This window comes from Rhagoletis zephyria, unplaced genomic scaffold (assembly GCF_001687245.7).
Source record: "Rhagoletis zephyria isolate East Lansing unplaced genomic scaffold, Rhagoletis_zephyria_1.1 Rzeph_scaffold_00761, whole genome shotgun sequence".
NCBI lineage: Eukaryota > Metazoa > Arthropoda > Insecta > Diptera > Tephritidae > Rhagoletis > Rhagoletis zephyria.
In genome coordinates, this window is record NW_016157845.1 from 1 (window position 1) to 10,766 (window position 10,766).

Consider the following 10,766-nt stretch of genomic DNA (forward strand, 5'->3'; position numbering starts at 1 on the left):
TCTCGCAGCATATCTTAACTGCGAAAGTTCATATTTTAAAGCAAATCACAACACTGAAGCTGAACTAACTGCCGTTCGAGATCAACTAGTCCAGTTGCTGTCATGTGCTAAGTGCATCGCTGAGGAGTGCAGCGGTGTTTGCGATCCGAGTTTCTTGACACAATAGGGTGATGTATCGACAAAGGTTTTGGGCATATACTGGAATACCAACGTCGACACAATAAGGTATACGGTAAATTTGAATTCACACATCAATGCTACAAAACGACATGTTCTTTCCGATGCGGCGAAAATATTTGATCCCTTGGGACTTGTAGCTCCAGTCGTTATACAATTCAAGATTCAATTTCAAGAGCTGTGGCTACAGAACCTGAGTTGGGATGACGAACTACCTAATAATCTTGCAAATCTATGGTTTAAGTACAGGCAGGATTTGTACGATCTTTCTAACCTAGTAATTAATCGATACGTNGCAATTGTCGCCGCGAAGACTCGGGTCTCATCAATAAAGCAAATTTCTTTACCGAGGTTGGAGCTATGTGGCGCAGTGTTACTAACACGCCTGATGAGATCTGTTGTGGAGTCTTTCGCAGGTAAAAAGTTTAGTTTAAACGCATGGTGTGATTCAACTGTGGTGCTCTCTTGGCTCTCAATACATCCAATCAAGCTTAAAACATTTGTCGCAAATCGTACATCGGAGATACTAAGCACCTTACCGCGCAACTGTTGGAGACACGTATCTTCAAAGGATAACCCTGCAGATTGCGCATCTCGTGGAATGACGGCTGACAATCTCTTAAAACACGATTTGTGGTGGCAAGGGCCAACATGGCTTCTTGATGAAAACGAGTACGTGTCACTTTCTAAACGAATTTCATCGAAGGTCGTATGTTAGAGCTGAGCTTAAGGCTGTTACATTGGAAACTAGCCAAAAGGAGCAGCACAATGTTTACCGGGATTTGGCAAATAATACTTCATCCTGGTGGAGACTCGTACGGATAACATCATATACATTTCGCTTCATCAATGGCTGCAAGCAAGGTAAGAAGCCCATTTACAACCATTTGACCTTTACGGAAATCAGCGAGGCTCGTACATACTTGCTGAAACTAGCACAAAACCATTTTTCTTCTGAACGCAAACATCTTGAATCTCGTACTTAATTGGACAGCAGATCTACGCTACTAAAGTTANCCCATTTTTCTTCTGAACGCAAACATTTTGAATCTCGTACTGAATTGGACAGCAGATCTACGCTACTAAAGTTAGCGCCATTCCTTGATAGGGATGGTCTTATTCGCGTGGGAGGGAGGATTTGCAACTGCGCTCTTACAATGGAAACACAACATCCGATACTCCTGCCAAAGGAGGATCGCATAACAAACCTTATTTTAAACAACGAGCATATTTAAAACTTGCATCCAGGTGTTTCAGCTCTCTTCGTCATAGTTCGACAAAAATCTTGGATATTCGGAGCCCGTAATCTTATTCGAAAGCTAACTCACGACTGCTTGAAATGTTTTCGCCAGGCACAACATACGTCGTCGCAAATGATGGAAGATTTGCCAAGAGTAGCATTCCCATTTCTAAATTGCGGATGTGATTACGCCGGTCCTATGACACTTAAGAACTGTCGCCTTCGGAATGCGCGCACGTCAAAGGGCTACATACNTAATCTTATTCGAAAGCTAACTCACGACTGCTTGAAATGTTTTCGCCAGGCACAACATACGTCGTCGCAAATGATGGAAGATTTGCCAAGAGTAGCATTCCCATTTCTAAATTGCGGATGTGATTACGCCGGTCCTATGACACTTAAGAACTGTCGCCTTCGGAATGCGCGCACGTCAAAGGGCTAGCTACATATGTGTGTTTGTGTGCATGGTAACATCGGCGATTCATCTGGAGTTAGCCACTGATTTGACCACAGAATCTTTCATTGATGCACTGCGTCGATTCATGGCTGACGAGGAAAATGCTCTCACATTTTCAGCGATAACGGTAGAAACTTCGTCGGCGCATCCAAGGTACTCAACGAAATGTATCAATTGTTGCAGCCACAAACCCACAATGAAACTATAGCAGCCTTCTTGTCCAAAGAGGAAGTGAAATGGACGTACATACCTCCATACATAGATGCACACTTTGCTAGCCCAAATTGAGGCCGTCGTAAACTCGAGACCATTGGGTGTCGCTCCAGACTTAGATGATATGTACCTCTCTCCATCTCATTTTCTAATAGGTCGGCCATACACCATGGTGGCGGAAGCAGATGTGTCGGAGGTTCCTGTGAACCGATTAAAATACTGGCAACACATTCAAAACATGTACCAAGGGTTTTGGAAACGTTGGCACATGGAATATCTGACATCGCTCCAGAGCCGACCGAAATGGTACCGCTAGCATCTGAACATAGCAGTTGAAGGTATAGTTCTCGTTAAAGAAGCAAATTTGCCTCCATCGATGTGGATTTTGGGTAAGGTAACCAAAACATTTCCCGCAGCAGATGGATTGATGCGTGCCGTTCTACCCGTATTGTGAAACCTTGTTTTGCGGCCGCCCGGAATGTTCGTGAATGGCCCATCGTATTGCTATTCTTATATTTTAGCTTATAACAAATACATGGCAACATTCGAACTAAGTACCAATGTTAAAGTTGATGGCAACTCTGTATCTTTTNCGCGGCCGCCCGGGATGTTCGTGAATGGCCCATCGTATTGCTATTCTTATATTTTAGCTTATAACAAATACATGGCAACATCCGAACTAAGTACCAATGTTAAAGTTGATGGCAACTCTGTATCTTTTTTGGCTTCTTGATTTTCTATTTTATCGGGACTATTGTAAAATCGCCTAGTTGAATAAAACATTGTTAAATTAACTTATAAAAGGAGATATCGAGTCTGCTTTATTCAAAGACAAACATGATATTTACACTCAATATGTGTGCAATTAGAGTATGCACGATCAAACAAATAAATACTTTTAGTATATTATAGCTTTTTTATGAAAAATTGATTGTTGTTTAACTATTATGAGAGGATGTACATGCAGAATATTTGCGAAGACACTAGAAGCCCCGCTACTCCCGTATTTTACGAACCAGCTGACCCCAGCGAAGCATCAGCATGGGTTCCGTAAAGTGCATAGCACAACAACAGCACTTAACGCCATAAATACTCAGATAACTCGTGGCCTAAATCGAAACCGCCCCTGTGAGAGAACTACTCTAGTAGCGTTGGACCTGTCCAAGGCGTTCGACACTGTCAGTCATTCAACGCTACTAAAAGATATAGAGGTCCCCACTCCCACAGGTTTGGTCGGCGAATTACCTGAGTGGTCGACACTCGTCAGTAATTTTCAGAGACAAAACCAGCAAGTCACGTGAAATTAATCAGGGGGTACCACAGGTTGGTGTCCTGTTCCCACTACTGTTTTATTATTACATTTCTAAGCTTCCTCAACCACCCGAGGGTGTCAATATTGTCTCCTATGCTGATGATTGTTCGATCATGGCGTCTGGGAATGAAATTAATGACTTGTGCTCGAAAGTAAACGGTTATCTCGCCGAACTTTCTCGCTTCTTTACTACAAGGAGCCTTGCCCTATCCCATGGGAAATCCTCGGCAACCCTATTCACCACCTGGACGAAGGAGGTCAGATTGCAACTGGGTATTGACGTCGATGGCGTAACAATACCGACGGTGAATAACCCGAAAATCCTAGGAGTTACCTCCCTTCGCCCTCCTTCTCGGCGCATACAACCGCAATTGTCAACAAAGTACAGAGCCGCAACAATGTCCTCAAGTGGCTGGCCGGCAGCACTTGGGGCAAAGAAAACGAAACGTTGTTGGCAACATACAAGGCAATTGGCCGGCCGGTTCTAAACTATGCAGCGCTCGTGTGGTCGCCTGGGACTAGCAGGACGCAGTGGATGAAGCTACAGGCTTTCCAGAACACGGCACTACGAACAGCGACTGGATGCCTCCTGATGACGCCCCACCACCACCTACACGATGAGGCCCAGTTGCTCCCAGTCAAGGAGCATAATACAATGCTCTTCAAGCAGTTCCTTGCGGGGAGCCACAGACGTGGTCATCCCAGCAAACAGCTGCTTGCAGAAGAGCCCTCGGCAAGGCATGTCAGGAGGCATCTCTACGAACTGACGGACGAAGTCCAGAGGTTTATTAAACAACCTCTGGACCTGTCAACCTACCGACAGGCCCTGAACGGCATTCACAGGGAATCAGTTTCGAGTTATGTAGACTCCCGCCCTGTGAATGCCGTTCTAGGCACACAACCACCGGACGTGGAAGGGACAGAACTTTGTCTGCCTCGGCAGACCCGCACTACAGTAGCCCAACTTCGCTCTGGCTATTGCAGCAGGCTAAACTCTTACCTGAGCAAAATCAATGAGGATGTGCCCAACCAATGCCCGGCACGTGGTGAGTCGCCACATGACTCTCGGCACCTCTGCACATGCCCTGAGAAACCCCACTCAGCTAACGCCCCTGTCCTTATGGACAGACCCTGTGGAAGTCACACACTTTCTGGGCCTCCCCCTAGCTGAAATAACGACAGCGTTGACGGATGAACCGACCGGAACGCGGTTTGGTAGCCGCCACAACAACAGCGCCTTTTTCGTTTTCTTTGTTTGCTTTCATTCTTAGGCAGATATCAAAAACGCTCAGAAATTAACTTTATTCATTCCTTTCCATTTGCGTGATATTGTTAGTTGGTTCATGACCCCTATCGATTTCTAATCATTTTTTTAATCAGAGAAATGTACGTATTCTCTACCTAGTGCAGCTGTTCCCAGCTTCTACGTACTTTGAACTTCAATAATACCAGTAATTATTTAGTCTGTTCCAATAGCAGTCCGGTATACAGGATTTAGTCAGAAATTACAGGAAGTCGTTCCTATTGACATAAAACCTGTAAGTGGGAACACATTTGAGAGAGTAAAATTGTAGTTTGACAGTTCCACAGGTTTTAGTCCGAAGTTCAAAGGAACAGACTAATTATCAAGAGCACAAAAAAATTATACCGCTATGATCAGGACTGAGACCCCTATCGATCCTAATATAAATTTTTTTTAATTTTGGAACTGTAGGTATTCTACATTTAAGCCGAATACTCGATTCTAGATGTGGATTGAATAAAGAAACACGCCCTATGTATAACAATTTTGTAGATATGGCAAGTTCTACCAGTTCTCATTCACCTCTTCTCTTGTTCTTTTTCTCTATGTTGATTTTTGCAGCCTCAGCAGCACGTATCTAATATTTCTATCTAATATGTGCAGTATTAAGTTGCTAATAAAAATAATACCTGAGATTTCATTCGAGTATCAAGTGCATTGTGATCAAGTGTTCACACAAAAAGCAAACAACCTTATTGAGAATCGAATATAATTTTCATCGACTTCCATTGTATGTATCATGTGAACTTTCGGACAATTGATGGTTAAATATGGTCAACATGTCCTGTGTTGTATCATTATAAATATTTATGTTCTATTAAATTTGTTTGTTCTACAAAATACTCGTTGTTATGGTGTCCTCGCAAATTTCTATGGTTTACATGTATAACTATGGATGTATGTAGTATGTACATGCATTTGTATGTACATACATATATCCTCATTCTTCATTCAGCTCCATTACAAAACTTTAATTAATTTACGCTTAAGAATTTAATACATTTTGTGTATTTAATAGGCAAATCATCGCGGACACAATAACATTAAATAAACTTGATAAAAAAGGAAAACTAAATTTAAATACCTTAACTGAGTGCAGTGAGTTAAAAAATTGGAATGTCAAGCTGATACCATTTACAAGCATATACCGGGAAAATATTTAAGAAATTTATCTAAGAAATTGCCAGTCGGTGCAACTATAAGCTGAAAGTCTGTTGCAATACTCCTGGCAAGTGTTCACTAGCCTAGGATCACCGATCCAATCAGTGAATTCAGGAGGGAAAAAGTGGAGAAAAATTGTCATCGACTACAAACAATGAATTTGAGGGGCACCGCTCCCAAGAAGGAGGGAAAAATGCGGATCCGCGCTTTTCCGGTAAGTAACTTTATATTATAAAGTAAAGATAGGCATAATCACAAAAATTTTTGGGTGCTGTTTAGTAAGAGGCCCAACTATTTCGGGGTATTGCGTCCAAAGGGGTGACCCGATCCAAAAAAGGGTACTGTTTATGAATTAATATACATATTATGAACGATTTTGGGTTGCTGTGCCCAAACGAGAGAATCGAATCACAAACCTTTTACCTACACTTGTAGACAACACTTCACGCTTTATTACAAAAATTTAGTTTACTAAATTTGTGCACTAATTTAACACTAATGTCGTTTGGAAATATGGTATTTGTTGCAAATTTCCGAAATATACGTACACTGATTACTCTTATTCTGCCTTAAAGCAGCCACTTAATATCTTAATTTTTATGGTTATATTTACCTTACACAATACACTATTAGTTGTTAGTTGTTTTATTCCTTTAGTTGAAACTTATTCGTCGCAATTTACTAATTAAAATTGCTATGACAATCACCCGTGATTATATATGCAAATTAAATGGCGGAGCTTAGCTGTCAAACACAAAAAATATAGGTACACGAAGGATAAAAAAGAAAATTTGACGTTCCNCTAATTAAAATTGCTATGACAATCACCCGTGATTATATATGCAAATTAAATGGCGGAGCTTAGCTGTCAAACACAAAAAATATAGGTACACGAAGGATAAAAAAGAAAATTTGACGTTCCCACGACAGTCGGGTCTACGTGACCGGAACGACCCAGATTTTATTTTTATTTTTTTATTTAAGAAAGCTTATATAATAATAACAATCATTATACAACCTATGAAAAAGCAGCGCTAGCAGCAGAGGCTTTCGGCTGGCTGGTGAAAAGGCTTTGTCTTAAATGCGCCGGAGATGATCAGTATCCTTGAGAAAATTATAAATTTTGCATATATTGTTAGTAGAAGGGTTCATTAGTAATCCAAATGGATCATCATTTCCAAAAATGCGATGTCTGTGATTTGCCAGAACAGGACAAAAAGCTACAATGTGTAGAACGCTAACGGGGGAATCACAAAAAGGGCACTGGTTAGGACTGGTACCATTCAGTAGATGACTGTTTGTAATAATAGTGTGGCCAATACGTAATCGTATATAGGGAGTGATGTAGTTTGCTGGGACAGACGTTGTTGTTGTTGTTGTTGTAACAGCATACAAATTCCCCAAAGAGATTTTGGGGAGTGTTGCTGGAGTGGTGGCGGTCCTTGGCCAGATATATATCTATCTGCGTCGTTCCGGTTACGTAGACCCGACTGTCGTGGGGACAGACGTTGTTGTTGTTGTTGTAGCGGCTACAACAACCCCGCCCAGATCGGTTGGTATCTCAGTCGTTGTCGTCTAGTTCCACTAACGGCAACCCTAGGAAACGTGCAGCTTCTGTGGGATTTGTCCACAGGGACAAGGCCGTTAGGGTTGTCGGGTTTTCCGGGCATGCGAAGAGATGTTTCGAGTCATGTGGGGTCTCTCCGCATGCCGGACACGCATTCGGCACATCCTCATTCAACCTACTCAAGTAGGAGTTCAACCTGCTGCAGTAGCCGGAGCGAAGTTGTGCGAGTGTAGTGCGTGGGGACAGACGTCGAATACGTTGGTTTAGACCGATTAATGTTAATCCGGGAGTAATGATGGGTATAATTCGTCCAGTCAGCTGCTAACTTGGCACTTCTTTGTTGAGCTATAAGCCGGTTTATGTCGCTCTTGATGAAGAGAGAGGAGGTCATTGTAGGGGTGTTGCACATTTCTTTGGCAGTTGTTTCCGCCATCGAATTGCCTTTGATGCCCGAATGACCCGGAACCCACATGATTCTCAGTTTGTGGGGGGAGGCGATAAGGACGTCTCTTAAAGCACAGACAATGTAATTAGTATTGCTGAAGTTTTGTATGGCTTTAAAGCAAGAAAAACTATCTGTGCAAATTACAAATTTCCCTTTACTTTGCTTAGAAAAATTAAAAGCGTGAAGGATGGCAGTAGCTTCAGCTGTGAAAACAGAACAGAAGGGTAGCAGAAGACCGTACGATATAGGTATATTATTTTCTTTCACAGCAGCGAAAGAGGTGTTAGAAGATTTAGATCCATCAGTAAAAATGAACTGCCAGCCACTCGATTTGAACTGATTTGCAACTTCAGAGAATCGGGCTATGTACTCAGAGCTAGTTGTGCTGCCGAGAAACTTAAGTCTATTTGTACAAGGTATATTTATATTATTAAAAGACAGTAACGGAATAGTACAATTTCGTTTCGTAGAGGATGAGATTGAGGCGCCTGAAGAACGTGACCAATTGTATATGAGAGATAGAATTTCAGTAAAAGATACCATAACCGAAAATAGATTAGAAGTTTTAGAAAATAGTAGCAAATCATCAGCGTAAATAAGATGGCTGACATTAGGAAATTTGTTAATGATGACACTAATTTCATCAAATGCAATAATAAAAAGAATAACAGAAAGAGGGGAACCTTGTGGTGTTCCATTATCAAGAGGAAAGGTAGAAGTGAGAATGTTAGAAATGAAAACACTAATTTTATGATTCGAAAGAAAAGATTTTATAAAATTGTATATACGAGGGCCAACTTTCCATTCAATAAGCCGTCTTAATACCACATGGATGCCAATACGGTCAAAAGCTTTTAAAAAATCTATCGAGAGTAACGGATATGTGATTTCTGGAAGACAATGCTTCCGAAACAAAATTATCTAAATGCAAAAGAGCGTCAATAGTGCCCTCCCCCTCTTAAATGCTGTAATGGCATCGCTAACAATACGGCAGCACTATTCAGCGCCGTCGTAATGTTGGTAGCCCTGTTGGAACATACGTTCCACAGGTACTTAAAACCGAGTGAAAAAACGAATGCTAATGCAATTAGACAAACGACTTCAAACCCATCGGTAGTGTAATTTTCCTTAGTCTTTAAATAAAACTAATATTGTTCTTCAAGTGTTGTTAATTTTCTTAAATTCGCAAGTAGTTGACGGGCGTGAATAATTGGCAAATTTTTCTATAAATACAAGTTTGCGGAACCCATAAGAGTTCGGCCAATCTGCCACGAGGGCATAATAATTGTGCATAATTTACTGGTGTCGGCAGCCTAGCAGCGGATTTGTCTCCAGGACGATTTGGGGTAAGCGAGTGGGTTTTTGGCACGTGTGTGCAAAGTTCCAATGAGCGGGCTGCAGGCCCAACATGGCGACCGTGACAGGACGATTTGGGGTAAGCGAGTGGGTTTTTGGCACGTGTGTGCAAAGTTCCAATGAGCGGGCTGCAGGCCCAACAATGCAACCTGTTTAGGGTGGAGAAACTTATTCTTATGAACATACCAGGTGAGCCTGGATGCAATAACCTTCTCCATCAATTTACCAAGGCACGGCAGGAGGGAAATAGGGCGGTAGCTACCTACCTCGCAGGGGGGTTTACCTGGCTTCAAAATTGGTATGATCGAGCTCTTCTTCCACAAAACAGGGTAATCACCAGTGATATAGATGTTGTTATAATGTGATACAATACGGGAAAAAAGAAAAGAAGGGAGATGTTTTATGATGATATAGGAGATCTTATCTATGCCAGGTGTTTGCCTCTAACAGTGGATAGAGCTGTGCGGAATTTAAGTAGAGAAAGATTAGCATCTAATAGCTTGGCAGAGGAAGATAGAGCGCTAGGAGGGAGATACGAGGATGAGATAATTGAACATTTAGTAGAATAAAATTGAGAAGGGAAACTAGAGTCAGAGGAGTTATTGCAATAATAGAGAGCAAATTCTTCAGCTATATCCCGTGGATATAGAAGTTTGCCTCGAGGTGAATTAATTGACGTGATGGAAGAGGAGGATGGAAATCCAGTTAACCTTCTTATAACCGACCAAATTTTTTTGGTGTCACAAGAAGAGTTAATGGAGGAAGTGAATTTTTGGAAGCAAGACATTTTGGCAACTTTAGATGCACGTCGAAATAAAGCGTAAGATTTCTTGTATTGAATAAGATTACGTTTGAATTCATGCCATTTACGTTGTTTATCTTGTCTTAACTCAGGTAGATCACTGTTCCACCATAAGGGGGTAGGCCTAACAGGTTTCGATGACGATACAGGGATAGATTGATTAGCTGCGCATCGAATAATTTTATGAATCCTGGAAGTTTCCTGATTGATATTGGAGGAGGGTGGAAATGAGTTGGAAAATCTAAAACAGGAGTCTTCAAATTTGACCCAGTTAGCTAAATCTGTTTTAAACAAGGATCTGGGCTTATAGGTCGTTAAAACACGGGAAGTAGAGATTTTGGTGACTATAGGAAAGTGATCACTTCCATGAAGATCATCTATTGGATGCCAAGAACATTTAGAGGATAGAAGACGAAAGGGTGATATCAATATGAGTAAAGGAAGAGTGAGTAGAAAAGTGGGTGGGGGATCCATCATTCAGAATAATTCCATTAGAAGTAAGTAAAAAATCTTCAATTTGACGACCTTTAGAATTAGCTGAAGGAGAACCCCAAAGGGGACTCCAAGCATTGAAGTCACCTGCTATAATATAGGGAGTAGAGGAAGAGGGAGTAAGATTATTAAAGTCGGTTAAAGAGAAAAATTCATTAGGAGGAGAATAAGCACAAATAATTGAAATTTTGTTTGCTAACTGGAGCTCTACAGCAACAGATGATATAGAGGAAGTAGGGTA

The 10,766-nt window shown here is 41.4% G+C and overlaps 2 protein-coding genes across 3 annotated transcripts in view; one reads left to right on the forward strand and one right to left on the reverse strand.

The window, feature by feature from the left end:
* Positions 1-5,216: 5,216 nt before the first annotated feature.
* The window catches only part of Cul3 (cullin 3), a 162,836-nt gene continuing 157,286 nt past the window's right edge, over positions 5,217-10,766 (forward strand). For both annotated transcript variants that reach the window (XM_017614042.1, XM_017614041.1), the window contains exons 1-2: positions 5,217-5,432; positions 5,721-6,077. In XM_017614042.1, the coding sequence (XP_017469531.1) occupies positions 6,018-6,077 (60 nt within the window). In that variant the 5' untranslated portion in view covers positions 5,217-5,432; positions 5,721-6,017. The remainder of the gene's footprint in view (positions 5,433-5,720; positions 6,078-10,766) is intronic.
* Positions 8,755-10,742, reverse strand: LOC108361424 (uncharacterized). The gene has a single exon (XM_017614043.1). It carries the CDS (start codon positions 10,508-10,510, stop codon positions 9,656-9,658), a length of 855 nt encoding a protein of 284 aa, XP_017469532.1. The 5' UTR covers positions 10,511-10,742; the 3' UTR covers positions 8,755-9,655.

Bases quoted from the DNA above. Each gene is read 5' to 3' on its own strand.
- LOC108361424 (XM_017614043.1), bottom strand. From the start codon at position 10,510: ATGATGGATCCCCCACCCACTTTTCTACTCACTCTTCCTTTACTCATA.